General features: G+C 47.4%; 1 protein-coding gene across 1 annotated transcript in view; it reads left to right on the top strand.

Moving 5' to 3' along the window:
- Positions 1 to 1,621: 1,621 nt before the first annotated feature.
- Positions 1,622 to 15,386, top strand: part of EGLN3 (egl-9 family hypoxia inducible factor 3) — a 29,101-nt gene continuing 15,336 nt past the window's right edge. The window contains exon 1 of the mRNA XM_069017793.1: positions 1,622 to 2,331. Within this exon, the coding sequence (XP_068873894.1) occupies positions 1,975 to 2,331 (357 nt within the window). The 5' untranslated portion in view covers positions 1,622 to 1,974. The remainder of the gene's footprint in view (positions 2,332 to 15,386) is intronic.

Below are 15,386 nucleotides of genomic sequence, written 5' to 3'. Positions count from 1 at the left end.
TTACTGATTTTTCAGATAAGCATTAAGGGATTAATAAGATTCAGAATTGTATCTTATTAATTATAACCCCACTTTAATGTGAAGAGTGTACCTAAATCAAATAAGGTCGACAGTCCATATCTCACCACATATGAATTTATCTGATGTAATATTGCTTGGCTCTCGACAGAGCTGTCAGGCAATACCTTTAGAGGATTAGACCTGTGCTTATTGCTATGCACTGAGGGGTAGATGCTACTGGATTCAAAGAGAACAAACGTGGAATACGTGACCCGCTCCTGCATATGCCGGGACCTGGAGTTTGCAGCTCGAGCAGCATCAGCAACACGGACTGCTTGTAATCCCATCAGGAGTCGCGACGTGAAAGGGAAGAAAAGAACCAGCACAGTTTTTGCCTTTTTTGGGGGTGAAATGTGCCGGGTTCCAGCTGAAGGCATGTCAGTCCCGCGGCGTACCCTGCCGCTGTGCCGGGCGCTGAGCGGGCTCCGCGGGGCACGGCACGGAACACACGGACCCGCGTCCTGCCGTGCTGGAGGTGCGGAGAGTGTGTGTATGTGTGAGCATGTGCGTGCGGGCTCCGCGGGGCCGCTGGGACAGTACAGGTGGCCGCCGAGCAGGATGGATGCCCTCGGCACACGGCCGGCTGTGCGGCGTGTGATACCGATAACTTCACAGACACCGGCTCAGGCACGGCCGCTCTGTCCCGCCCGGCTTGGCCGCAGGCAGCACTTCTCCCAACGTGACTTTGCTTTGCTTTTGGTTTCTGTGGAGGCTTCTCTTGTTTGTTTAGCAAATCCCGGGCACGTTGCGTGTGTGAGCGGAGCTGAGCGGTTGTCTGGTTTCCACTTCTCAGGAGGTATTTTACGTGAAAGCATGCTGCTCGGTGGGAAGAGACACAACAGCGACCGCGGGACCGTCCTTCGTGGCCGGCCGGTGTAGGGACAGCGTTACCGGCAAGGGGTCACGCGGGGGAAAGGCGAGTTTCGGTTTGGAACGAAGTTTGTCACGGCTTGACTGCAGCTGTCCCGGCGTGGCACGAAACCGCCGACGGTGCGGGAGGTGTTTCCTGCTACCAGAGCCAAGCAACCTGCCGGACCCTTTAGGATAAATAATTCAGGGAAGAGATATTTTGCTATATAAACCTTTTATAAAGCAGTGCATTCCTCGCCGAGAAAAGCTGTTATCTGCCGCCTAATGCAACAGTTCCGTCTGATGCTGAAACTGCCGCTGCGGGAGGCGGAGGTAAGAGGCGTCCGGAGAGCATTGGCAAACTTCACTTGAACTAGTTCAAGAGCTGCGGAGCGGCGGAGCAGGGCGAGGCGAGGTGCGGTGCCCCCGCCGCGGCTGCGGGCGGCTCGGCGGGGCCTGGCGGGGGTCGCGGCCGACATGCCAGGGGAGAATTCCTCAATGGCGCTGCCCACGCCCACCCCGCGGATGGGCGGTGCCCGCAGGACCGCGGGCCGCGCCCCCCGCGCACGTGTGGGAGCCTCGCCGCGCGCTCCCCGCGGGCCGGCCCCGCCCCGCCCCACGCGATTGGCTGCCCGCGCCGCCGTGGGCGGGGAGTGGGCGGGGCGCTCGCGCCGCGCCGGGCGGCTCCACCCACGTGCGGCGGCGCGAGCACACATCCCGCACGTAGCCGGCGTATTAATCAGCGCGGGGCCATCTGCCGCCCTCCTCACCGCGGGCGGGGGCTGCCCGCGCCCTTCCCGCACGCCCCGGGGCGGTCCCGGGCACTGCTGGGGCGCCAGCGGCGGTAGCAGCAGCGCAGGGCTTCGGCAGCACCGCCGCTCCCGCAGCGCCGGGCCGCGGTGCGTAGCCGAGTCCGCCGCGGCGAAAGTTTTATCTCGCCTTGCCTGGCCCCGCGCCGCGGCGGAGCCCCTGCCCGGCTCGGCCTGGAGCGGACGGCGGCCCGACGGGCATCGCCTCCCGACGCGGGCGCCGGCAGAGTAGCGGCGGGGCCGTCCCCTCCGCGCCATGCCGCTGGGGCACATCATGAGGCTGGACCTGGAGAGAATCGCCCTGGAGTACGTCGTGCCCTGCTTGCATGACATCGGCTTCTGCTACCTGGACAACTTCTTGGGGGAGGTGGTGGGGGACTGCGTGCTGGAGCGGGTGAAGCGGATGCACCGCGACGGGGAACTGGCCGACGGGCAGCTGGCTGGCCCCAGTCGCGGTGTCGCCAAGCGGCACCTCCGCGGCGACCAGATAAAGTGGATCGGAGGCACGGAGGAGGGCTGCGAGGCCATCAACTTTCTTCTCACGCTGATAGATCGGCTAGTGATGTACTGCGGGAGCCGGCTCGGCAAGTACTACGTGAAAGAGCGATCCAAGGTAAGGGTCCGCGGGGCCCCGACCTCCTGTCCGTCCGCCGGCACCGGCTCCCAGGCGGCCCGACCCGCCTCGCAGCTGTCGGTGGGCCCTGCCGGAAACTTTCCACGGGCGCTGGCCCGTGTGGCGTTCGCGCTGTCGGCGGGTGCCTGTGGCTCGGGCAGCCCCGCGGGGCTGTCCCGCAGCACCGCCCCGGGTGGCGGAGGCGCCGTGCGCTGCCTGAGGGACTCCCGGCACGGCAGCCGCTCTCCAGCCCTTGCCGCCGCCGGCGGCCGGGTGCGGGGCCACTGCGGGTCCCTCGCCCCGCCGGTGCCAGCAGCGCTCCGGGGCGGCTCCTCGCGGCTTCCCTTGCTGGGTTTTCGCCGGGCTCTTCGGCTGCCGGACCCCGGCCAGTCCTTTGCCTTTTCCCCTCTGTGACACCGGCCATCACTTCGCAGTCGTCCCGGGGGCTGCAGGCGGGTCCTCGCTTCTCGCGGTGGGGCTGGAGTCGGCTGCACCCCGATGCTGCTTGCGCGCACCCGAGGTGCGGACAGGGTGGACCTGTGCGGGGCGTACCCCACCGCCTAACACCGTCTGCGTTTCGGGGGGAGCAAGCTGTCCAGCCCCTTCCTGCGAGTGTACCTGTCTCTGATCCGATTATTTGGATGTTTTCGCCGATGTAGAAGTAGTATCCTAAATAGTTTCGAGGTTCCAACTCATGCCGCCGCTCTACAGATGAAGAGGTTATCGTTACTGCGTTGGGTATGCAGAAAATACGGGATGCTCAGTTTAAACACAGCAAACTTGTGTTTTAGAGAAAAGTTGGTTTTTTTTACGCTTTCTCAGAAGTGGAGGGGACACTTGTATTATAGGACACTTGTATTGTTGGTTTCTTTCCCAATGAAGTTTATTTGCACTTACAATGCCATTAGTTTGGGACAACTTGTCTTTTCTTTCCTTGTCTATTTTGCTATGGCAAAGTGAGCTAGCTTGGAACTAAGTTTACTTCGTTGTCCTGAATGCTGAAAACATCCTTATTTCTTTATTTCTGACTTGAATTCTGTAACACATAGTATGTTTTCAAAAGGTCCACTGCTTTTAGAGATGTCAGAAACAAAAACAACGAAACTTTAAAAAAATGACAGTAGGGAAGAGTTAGGGATTTTTCTTGATCCTAACTTGCACTGGACTAAGGGCATGTGTGAGTGGTACTGAGATTCCCCCCTGAAAAATGAAGGAGAAAGTACGGGGATGTTTACCAGTTGCTTGGGAACACACTGAAACCTGTGCATGCACCCCTGCACATTACACACAGTAGTGGGAATAATAAAAGGCTAAAACATTGTTCCTGTGTTTAGCTCTGCTGAATTACTGATCATCAATTCGGTTGAAGCTTGGGTAGATATGTTTTAAAATGTGGGTAGATTGGATTTCAGTTATTCCTGTTGGGAGCCTCATATTAGGAGGTATAAATAACCATCCTGCCTTGGCACACCTTTAAGGTCATCCTCATCCTTTCTGTGGGTGACTTCTGTTTACCTGTTTACTGCTGAAAGTGCATTTATGGCTAAGAGGGTGTGTGTAGGGCTGGATATTGAGGGGGGGGTACTTAAAAGTTGAATTGGAGTGAAAGGAGGCTGTCCAGCGTTTTTACAAGGTATCTGGAAAACAAATCAGCTGGATGAATGAAGGCTGTTGGCTCTGGCTGGGAAGAAGGATCTTTTGGGGAGTGACTTTGGGTTGTAGAGATGATTTTAAAACAGAATTGTGGTGTTTTTGAAGTAATTTTTATACAAATGGTAATAAAAAACAGGACAGAACATGTTTTACAAATAGACACCAAGCTACTTGCTGTAAAGAGAGACTTCTGGCTCTTGTGCTTTAATGTGAAAGTTGTCAGACTCCAAACAGCCCATGGAAGTGCTACACAACAGTCCAGGACTGAAAGGGACTCAATATCATTTGTAAAACTAAATGCAGAGAAATTTTCATCAGCTGTTAATAGTAACCAGTCCCCTTGTTATAATAATAAGTACCATGGATATGTGAGGCCCTGGAATAGCAACTGCTGTCTGTAACTGAGATGTGGAATGCCTTCAGCAGGAAGATTATTCCTGTGACTAACAACTGACTACTACCGTACTTGCACGTTCCCCTGTCAGTTTAAGACATTTCTCTTCCACCATTCAACCTTTCCATTCCACTTATCGTCTGAAGTCTTATGAATGCATACACACAAATCCTAAATTTAAATTCAGCGTATTTTTATTTTATCTGACAGATTAAATATGTAAATGCCGACAAAACTTTCACAGCTTAACATTTGTAGGGATGTGGGGTGTTAATGGGTAACTGGACCAGAACTTCTTTGCGGGATGTGTGCTGTTGTAATTTGTTGTTTTGGGATATAGATATCAGCCCATCATTATTTAAAGTTTTATACTTTTAAATAAGTAGTATGACTTTAGTCTTCAGTCTAAGTGTTGGAAGAGGGGGAGAGATTTGCTTAGTAAATTATGTCAGATTATGTCAGTTTAGTGTGAAGTGCTTCTTATTTTTGTAGCTACAAAAACGTAAGAAGACATGAACAACTTTTGTCCAATAAAGGAAATTTTCCTTATAGCTAAATGAGAGAAACAAGTCAGTTAGGACTGTGATGTTTCCAAATTAATTTCAAGAGCATTTCATGACAGTTAAGATTGCATCAAAGAGAATGGACAGAAGTAAAGTTTTCAAGGGTACTGTATATTCAGAGGAGCTGCTGGTTGCCTTTTGAGGGCTGATCATGAAATGTAACCTTTCATCTTTGCAGACCAGTGATACAAATCTATCTTTGATGTAAGTTATATTTTAAAACACTAGCTGGTTAAATGATTGAAACATAGTTAAAGGCTGTCAGACCCAATGCACTGCTTGTTGGCTTTTGCATTTTCCTCAACGACTCTCCATTTTCTAGTAAGATGATACAATGGCTCCCCTTTTCTAGTAGGTAAATGGCTAAGGGCATCACTGAGGCATAATTGACTCAAGTTCAGTTCTCGCCTCAGAGTGAGAAGATTGATGTCCTTGTGCAGAGGGATGTTCTGACCTGAGGACCGAAGTCACTCTGTTTTAGGGGACCTGTCACTACTCTGCTGGGACTTTAGTTGGTGGAGAAAAGCTGCTGGGTCAGAAGCAAAGCTGCAGCTTGGTCTGTGAGGCCAGTCACCCAGAGTGCCCTCTGGATCAGGTGATGCTCCAAGGACTGCAGGTGAAAGGGTGATGTGCTGCAGCTGCTGACTCCTCTGGTCCCAAAGTTCCTTCTTGGGGTTAACTGGCATTTGCAGGGCCTTTAGGGGGGGGGCTGTAGAAAAACATTGAACTATAAATAAGTAAAAGCAGTAACTTTTTTTTTTTTTTTTTAAGGCAAGAAAGCATTCCAGAGGGGAAACCATTTCAGAAATTTCTCCTTCAAGACCTGAGAAATGTTTTGGTGGTGGGTGGAGTGTCTTTGGAGTGTTTTTTTTTTTTTTTTTTTTTTTTTTTTTTTTTTTTTTTTTTTGTTGTTGTTGTTGTTGTTGTTTTTTAAGACTCTGCAGAGCCTGGGGGATCTTGGAAGTCCCTGATGTGAGGAGGCAGGGGACAGAGTATGGCAGGAACCAGGTTGGCTGGCTGGTGTGTGGAAACATAAAAGTTGTGTTGAAACGTAAAAGTTGTGTTTGCAATGGGGTGTCTGGGTAACTTATCTGCTGCTAAGAGGCTGTGGTATTCCCCTTTTCTCATTTTGCCTCTGCTGGAGAAGGGCAGCTCTCCCTGTGGCTGGGCAGGGTCCCAGAGCAATGCCGTCAGTGCCTGCTGCCCTGGGCTACCCCAGCTGAGTCAGCGCTTGACCTGCTGCCAGTGGCTGCGTTGGTCCTCATGGCGAGGGGTGGAAGGTACTTTGAACTGGTGTGGCTGCACTCTGAGTGGACTCTGCACCTCATCATGACAGCAACACGTCCTGATCTGAGTCACAAATGCCATCTTGGGTACCACCAAGGGCTGAAATCCATGTCAGGGCTCCCACTGGGGACTTTGAGCTCATCTTGGACCTGCTGGACTGCAGTGAGTCCTGCTGGTTAGAAAATAAAATGAGAATATATAATCTTAAGAGCTGCTCTGTGTTGAAGGAAGCTCGTGACTGATGATTTTAGCTCAGAACAGAACTGCTTGCATTCAGTGTCAAGTATATGGCCTGAAGTGAAAAAAAAAAGTGTTTTCAATGTGAGATTAGTTAATTTAGAAGTCCCTGTGGGATGTGAACCTTCTCAAAAACTTGCTTCCTCTGCTTGTTGCCACAGCACCACCCTGCTCATCCCACCCTGGTAGACCCTCTCTGATGGTCACAGGAGAAGTAGGTCTTTTGTGGTGACAGTTCATAGCTAGTGAGTGTTTGCTGGAAACCAGATTGGGTTCTTCTGCCTATCACATGATGGGGTGTTCCTAGGTAGGTTTTGAAGCATGGTCTGCCTAGCAGGTTGTTACCAAGATTTCTGTTCCTGAGGATTGAAGAAATGGATGAGCTGTCACAGGAGTAGTTTTACAAAGTCCTTCATAACTCAGGTAATGAGGTAAGGTGTTTTTGCATTTATATATGAAGAAAGAAAAGTGCTGTTCTATAACATTCAAATTCTATCCTTTGCAATTAAAACACAGTGAAATGCTGAATTTTCTGACTTGAGACACAGACTTGAAGCATGGGATAACACAAAACCATAGCTATAGTAGGCTGAGGAGCAATACTTCCTCTTGAGATATACTGGTTTACTGTATGTTACAAAGTATTTTTGATACTTGGGTAGCAACATGCCTTGCAATTAGTTTACAATGGGAGGTCTGTTGAATACCACCATCCAGAAGAAATATGCATAATTTTTTTCTAATCAAATGCACATGTTCTGGCATAATGTGTAAGTTCAAATCTGTTCTTCTGGCCAGCTGCCGGCAGAGTCCAGAGCCACTGGAACTGTAAATACAACAACAACAAAAAGTTGTTTTATGATATGAGACTGAAGAATTCAACATTGGCACATATCCTAGTGTGGTTGCTTTGGCTCAGTGTCAAAGCTGATGTTTATATCTGTGTTTGTCAAGCAAGATTAGTTAGCCTGGTTAATTATACACAGGAATGTATAATTTTTACTTGACAATCAGATGAGTATAAACTTGGGCATATTAACACTTGTTTTTGTTCTTCATCAAATTATTCTCAATGACTTTTGAAACTTTCAAAAGAACTACTTCTCTGAAAGAGGCACTTGGAGAATCTTTTGGATTAATTCTTCTTTCAGCAGGGACAGGGTATTGGAGAAATAGATCAATATTTTGCAGAAAGTGATGCACATATCTGTAAGTGGGTTCAGAAGCATGGGAAGCCTCTAGGGAATGGTGTTTGAATTAATACTCAGGTGCTGAAGTTGCAAGCAGCTTGAATTCAGTACCTGTTATATATCGTCACTCTTAAAAGTGTGACTAGTGCACTGGCAAACTTGTTTCATGGTAGGCAGTGGCAAAAACATGCTGCCTTCAGTGTGTGTTACACCAGAGCTTTTGGCAGTCAGGCGGCTTCTCTTGGTCCTCCTTTCCTGCTCTTGCCAGAGAAGTCTGTATCCACCCAGCGACCTTTATCACACAGTGGATATCACAACAGGAGCCTGTCCATGTGCTTTACAGCCACAGTCCCAGAGGAAGGCAGAAGGTGATCAATCCTATAACTGAAGGGAAATGTCAGTGCACTCAGGCAATGTAAAGATATGAATGGTCTGTTTACCCTGAGTTTGTGCACGTGCTAGTGACATCAAGGCAATTTTTTTTGTTGTTTTCTGTAGTTTCACAGTCCAGCAGTTCTTCGTGAGTCTTGCTAGACTGGTGTTACACAGTGGTGGCAAAGCAGTGAAGTTTTTCACAATCTCTCCTATATTGGTCATGCATTTTCTGCAGCAACTCCTTATTCATTGCCATGCCTGCTCTGGTAGCAGTCCTTGCTGGTACCATATCAGCTCTTAAAGCCAGGGACTTGCAGAGGTTGCCTTACGGTGTGCTGGCCAATAGCCTGATCACTTGCAAGCCCTAAATAAGTATGTGCCTCTCAGTTTGCTTTTATATGAGGACTCATTGCTCCCTGAATGCTGGTGTAACTGTAATACAGGTGGCATTAAGGCCTCTGTGTATGGGGAGTGTTTGTCCTTTGGACTCCTGGGGCTGTGTGTGCTGCATTGCAAGGTGCAGTATCCTTGGGAAAGCACTGGGGAAATGACAAGATTCAGAGTTCAGTGTCCTGTCCTGCTGAACTTGTAGTTTGGGAGGGAGGAGAGCTGGCCACAGAATCAATTGGGTTGGAAAAGACCTCTGAGATCATCGAGTCCACGCTATGACTGAACACCACCGTGTCAACTGGACCATGGCACTGAGTGCCACATCCAGTCACCTCCAGGGATGGTGACTCCACCACCTCCCTGGGCAGCCCATTCCAATATCTAATCACCCTTTCTGTGAAGAATTTCTCCCTAATGATCCTTGCTATTAATATTTGTATGCCTTTTCCCAAGGGAATTGTTAATGAATAATTCAGTCCATTAGATACAGTTCATTGCTAATAGCAGTATATGTTAAAATGGACATTGACTCTCATAACACTAATGCAGTGCAGGAGGTACACAGTAAAAGTGGCTTGTTTCTTTGCATTAGGGATTCTAGCTGTGTTAATCCCAGTGTCTTTATTTGATTTCATAGTAAACTCTTCTTTCTTTGACCTCCAAGTTTATCTGGATGGTGGTTCAATGTAATACGGACTTACTCTGCATGTTGCTTCCTGAGAAATGTGCGTGATTTATTACATGGAAGTATTTTCTTTATCATCTTCTATATTGCACAGATTTTTTTTTTTTTTTACAGTTTTTTTTCCTGAGGTGGTGGTGGTGGTGTTCAACAGTACTTCAAGTCCTTCCCATAGGTGTGTGGAAGGGATGAGAGAGGGAGAAGATAAAACCTCAATGATCCATTTAATTAGATGAATTTTTGATGTTTGCTGAACAAACTTGATATACTTGGAAGAGATCAATACTTCTATCAAATGTTTCAAGATGACTCTTACTAAGACAAGGTACTTTTTTCTTTGAGGTATTCACTTTTTCCTCCTCCCCTTGCAATTTGATTGACTTTTCCTGTTGTGTAACAGGCCAGGGGCAAGTGGTCCCTTGGCACCAGCAAGCCCCATAGCAGTCATCCATCTTGCAGTGGATGGCTTGAGAGAATGAGGAGGTCAGGAAGGGAAGCCTAGGAGTTAAGTGTTACTGGTTTTAGATCTGTGGAGAAGGAGGATGTGTGCATACTGGCTTGAGGGAATTTAAAGCCCTGGGTTGGATTTGTCATGACTGTAATCCTTCTGTCACAAAGCTGAAGACTGAAACAACATTGTTAGAAAGCTGCCAGCAACATGTCTCCCTCAGCTTCTGTGAAAAGGCTTTATTGGTAAGGTTTATTAGTAGAGGAGTTCTGGGGAAGAGGTGTTTTAGAAACTGCTTCTGGTACGTGTGCCTAGGGCTGATGGCTGCTGTGGTGGGCTCCAGGGTGAATAACTGATGCAGTAGTACAGAACTTGGTGGGGCTTGACAGATGATTTTGACTGATTCACAACACTACATAATAATTTGGTTTAGACCTTGTATTGCTTTGAAAAGAGATGAAAGAGTTGGTCAGAAAAGCAAGAAGGTCTCTCTGTTCAGTCACTGAAATGAAGTAAGATAATGAAGGAGGCTCATGCCAAGTAAATAATCTATCTCCCACTGTTTAAACTATTCACAGGCACGTCATCCCGTCAGCACACCACTCGTGATCATTCCTGTGAGTGATTTGGAGAGAGCTGTAAGCCCTGTTTCCCCTCCATCACTCACACATATGTACCTACTATCTCTCAGTGACAGAAAGGAGCTTTTTCCCCTACAGTCATTTTTCTCTTGACGTTGTGCTTTGATAAGATTAGTAGGTGAATAAACTTAGTGCCAACATGCGAAGCACTTAGTAGAAAGCAGCTGATTAAACAACCTTCTTGTTCCTCTGATTTTTCACAAATAAAGTAATGCAAGAGATTTTTGCTGACCATAGAGGTTCAATGGAGGCCTACTAAATGTTCGTGTTTAGCCACCCAGATAAAAATGAGTAGTGTAAATTACAGGACTACAGCATAGCACTCTATCTGCATTGACTGGAAACAGAACAGTTTGTCCAAAGCTTTGCAGTTGGAAATGGCAGAGTAGCCATGTCTTTTGCCAAACATCAGGGAATTGCATCCTACTTTCTAGCAAAAAAAAGATAACCATTTTGAGTCTTGTATCTATCTAGTTCATGTGGATCCTTTGGTCAAAATAAATAGTCTGGTTTTTGTGCTTTCTTTCTGGACCTGAAAATCCAAACAAGATATATGTATATAAATGTCTGCATTTTTTCTGTCTGTAAGTCATAATATAATTAATCATTGCTTATGTGTTCTTGCACTGTAATTTTTTATACAAAGTGATAAGACAAATGTTTTTTAAATTTTGGCTCCAGTTCAGCAATTCACTTAACTTTTTCTTAAAGGCTCTTTCAGATCAACGGGACCTGAAACACGTCTTCTGGTGCTTGGCTTAGACTGTGCTAGAGTATGTTTAGAAAACTTCAGGAAAAGTTGCATTTCTTGTGCCATTGTATGGTCTTTGTATAAATTTTTTTCTTACATTTGAAATGCAGGTCATCTTTTATGTGGCCTCTTGGCAGGCAGCAAGGAGCCTTACTTGATGAAATAGGTAGTATGATAATAATAGTTATGATTTTTATTTGACCTTTGCAACTGACTGTCTTATGGCAAAGTTGTCTTAATACCATTAATAGTAGCAGTTATTCCAGTAATGCATACAGAGAGATGGGCAGTGCATGGTGCAGAATGCCACAGTGAATGGGAAAAGCCTGGGGTGTGAGAACAGTGGGCTTTGTGGTGGTAGAGGTCAGCATGGAGCTTCCTGACTGCCTTTGAGACTCCAGGGAGTGAAGAAAGCATCTTGCACAGCCCCTCACTGGACCGTGTGGGTAGAAAAAGTAGAGCAGAACCAGGTGAATTTGAGAGAGAAGCTATTAAAGAAGTGGTGGAAGGGGGAACTGTCAATTAGTCCTCAACTTGCCTGTTCCTGGGTTGTTAACAGTCCTAGGGTGTTGTGCTTGCTGCTGAAGACTGTATGTGTAACTGCACCTTCCCCTTCTGATTTCCCACAGGAAATCTGGTAGAAGTGGTCTGAAAAGTGGAAAAAGGAGAAGCTTCACCATAAATGCTGTAACATGTCCTGCTGTTAAGACATATAAGCCATGTCGTATAAGTAGATGTGCACAAACAGGACAGAGTCTCCCAGAACGTGTTGATAACTCTGTTCTTTACAATATTCACCAGTGTTTACACCTAAGTGAATTAACTTGCCCTCTGTCATCTGTTGTATGGAGCACGTGCATGGTGTCTCTGAAGCAGGCCAACAGGAAGGGTCACTGTCTGGTTAACTGTTTTACAGAATTCCTCTTCATGAAGGAGTGGTGAGAGGATTTGTGAATGTTGCTCCTCATTGCCAAATTTGGTGTAATTCAACATTTCATGGTGGTCAAACACTAAAGTGTCAAAGATGTGCATTTTACCAAGATATTTGACTGCATAACTTGATGTTTAACTGATGACCTAAAGGCTCAGTGCAGTCTCACATTTGCACTGATAATTTCTTGGCAAGAGTAAAAATATAATTGACGTGGGTTTTTGTTTGTTTCTTTACACTTGGATGTCTGCAACTGAAACAAATACATTTTTTTTTTTCTTTGCTGGCACTTGGTTAAAAGCATGTTTCACTGCTTACCATCTGTAGAAGCTACTGCTGCTAGTTATAAGCTGTATTAGTGCAATGTTTTGGCTGCAGTTAGAAAAGGCACTGGTTGTGCCAATGGTGACCGTAGCTGTGGGCAGACATAGTACCTACTTGACCCCCAAACTTAAGTGGGCATATGTGACCCTATAGCTCTGCCTCCCCCTCGAGTATCTGTCCTGCCTTCCCTCTGTGTTTCCCACCACAGAGATGCATTTGTGCCCCATATCTCTAGCAAAGCCAGCTGCAGGACCTCCACCAAGTGGTTTCTTACCCCTGCTCTTATCACAGCCTGTCATGCCTATGCAATCACTATCTCTCATCTCCATCCCAGGAAAGAGACAGGGATGAGGGCTGCTTCCTCTGGCTGCCCAACCAGCTGGCATCCTGGGAGAGCAGCTCCTGTCCAGCCTCCAGCTCGGCTCAGCCTTGGTGGCTCTGAGTACATACTGCTCTTGTCACATTGGCTGCCAGAAGAAAGATTATGGAGAGGAAGAGGAAAAAGAAGGGAAATGAGCCAGAAAGACCACTCCAGGCTTTCTGCATCCTCAGGAAGCATCCTGAACTCACACCAGAGAGACTGCCTCCCTTGCTCAACAGTTGCAGTGCTTCCTGCAAAAACTACTTTAGATGCCATAGAATATTATTGCTGTAAGACTCAGTCCTGAACTGGGCCTTGAGAAATCTCCTAAGGGCTGCTGCTTCAGTGAGTTCTGGTGGTGGGAATGACTGGGTAAGGCTCCAGGGGGGACTGCAGCAAAGCAGAGCAGCAGGTGTGAGGAGGCTGAAACCTGTCAGGCATGGCTGTGTTCCTGTGCAGGGCCACTGCCCCAGCAGGAGAGTTGTGGCCGTGTCAGTGGCCACAACACAGCTGGACTTTAGGTTGGTCTCTTCTGTCAGGTGGTGGCAGCATAAATCCATGGGAGGCACTTGACCAGTGGAAAAAGGGAAGTGGGAATTCAGCAGCCTATGTTCAAATCCAGAATCTAATGTTGTCCACAGCTGGGTTAAGGAGCAGACTTCCTTGTTCAGGAGTTGAGAGCTTTTGTGAATATCTTGAAGACATGCAAATGTAAGGCTGGCAGTCAGTTTGTTGTGTGTGTGTTAAGAAAATTTGTTTTCTTTACCAATGCATTTTATTGCCTAGCATTAGAACAGGTATACAGTTATATTATTACAAATTTGCCTTGAATCTGAATATTGTTTCACTTCCTGCAGAGGAAGATGGTGTGTCACTGAATACACATCTATCTACCGTAACTGAGAGATTGCACTGTTGTAAAGTGCACGTGTAGACAGAGCAGTACAACTTCATGTGCAGGCAAAGCCTTAGAGGTAAAGACTACATGTTATTGAACCATAGTAGAAATTATTTCTGGTGGTAATTTTTTATAGATAATTTTAATGGGTTTTATCCCTAAATATTCATTCACATGAAATCCTATGCAGGAATACTCTTATCAAGGCAAGGCCCTCCATAAAGGTATGGCTGAGCAAAAGGTGTGTGGGTAGTGAGTGAGGCGGCTTCCTTCCAAAATTGACATAGGAGATAACTGGTCTCATCAATTAGCATTAATTTGGTGTTACTGCTGTGATAACAAACACTTGAGAACGTTGATCTCTCTGTTTATGCAGCACAGTAATGTCTTAGCAGCCTCAGATGCCCAGAGGGCTCTGACGGGGAGGACCCTTGAGGCATATTTGGGGTACCTGCCAAGTGTGATGGTGCTTCTCTGAACCCTGCATTCCTCTCTGGCAGTGGAGGGTATTTTTCACTGAGCCAAAGGGGACAAAGGAAAACATCTTCCCCGGTGTGGCTGCCTCTGGTGTGGTGGCATTATGTGGGGTCACAAGAGGTGTCCTGGGTGGTGGCTCCAAGGAAGGACTGTTCTTGGCAGCTGGGGCCTCCCGTCCCCTTGGCACACCTGCTTCAAGGTGGTGGCTCATCACCTCTGCCTGCCAGGATGTCCAGGGCTGCCCCCGGTGAGCTTGTGGGAAGTGTTTGAGGTGCTGCATACCGAATGTGAGCTGATAAAAGTCTTGTGGGCAGGGTTGCTCACTTGCCCTGGGCCCACAGGCTAAAAATAAATGGGTAATAATAAGAAAAGGATGTTGGCAGCTCAGGCAGCTCCAACACCAGCAAAAGTTTGCCTATTTTACGGCTGTCTTTCCTGACCTTTATTAGCGCAACCACGAGAGCATCAAAATATGCAGTTCTTGAAATGTTGCAAAAAAAAAAAAAAAAAAAAAAAGTGGTGTAATCCTCTGGGTGACTAGTAGCGGAACTGAAAAGGTCTGACGTGCTGATGAAGAATGAAAGGCTGGAATATTTCAGGAACTGTGAGATTATCTTTCTAGCCCACAGATGAGAAATGTTCCTCAGAGGATGTCTGCGCTGGTTACCAGGCTTTTATTCCCTGCTGAGAAACTGAACATACAGGGATGGTCCTTACAGATTCCCTTAATGAGCTTGTTCTTATTTATGAATTTGCCTTTCTGCGGGGGTGGTGATTGTCACGGTGTCCCCCAGGGCTCATTACAGGGGATGCTTTCTCCATCTGCATCAATTGCTTGGGATGCTTTCTCATTAGTGCAGCTTGGCCAGGTTTGTCTCTTTGGGGAGAGGAGAGGACTGAAAGGGTTTTCTGGGTGATGAAAGAGGGCTTCAGCAAAAGACAAAAATAATCCTAAATGTAGTTAGACAGGTTGTTTTTTTTTTGTTTTTTTTTTAAAGTGTGGGAGATAAGCCTGCGTGCCTGTGTGTGCAGCAGGAGGGAGAGACAGCCCAGTAAGAACGAGAGCCGAGAAGTGCCTTGAGCGCCTGTGTGCTCGCTGCATGTGTGGGTTTCCCCTCTTCCCTCCGCAGCCTCTCTCTGAAGTGCACTCTGGAGTAAAGTTTGCATTTGATCGCCGATCGCCTCACGCTCCGCACGTAGCACTGTCGTTAAGCCATCATCTCGCTGGCTCCGAGCCAGGGCTCCGAGGCGCAGGGGCGGGCGGTCTCTCTAAACTGAACAGCCTTTATTGATACATCGATGCACTGCGCATGTTTACAGCTGCTAATTGGAGACTTAATCTGAATATCCTTGACTGAACTAATTCACTGGCAATAGCCTTTTAAATTTCAGGTCCTGCCGTGATGGTATGCCTGCTCTTCACAGCACGCTAATCGCTTCTGGAGCAGTATTG

This window comes from Aphelocoma coerulescens, chromosome 5 (assembly GCF_041296385.1).
Source record: "Aphelocoma coerulescens isolate FSJ_1873_10779 chromosome 5, UR_Acoe_1.0, whole genome shotgun sequence".
Lineage (NCBI taxonomy): Eukaryota > Metazoa > Chordata > Aves > Passeriformes > Corvidae > Aphelocoma > Aphelocoma coerulescens.
Note: the sequence above shows the minus strand (reverse complement) of the source record. Positions and strands in the feature narration are given on the sequence as shown.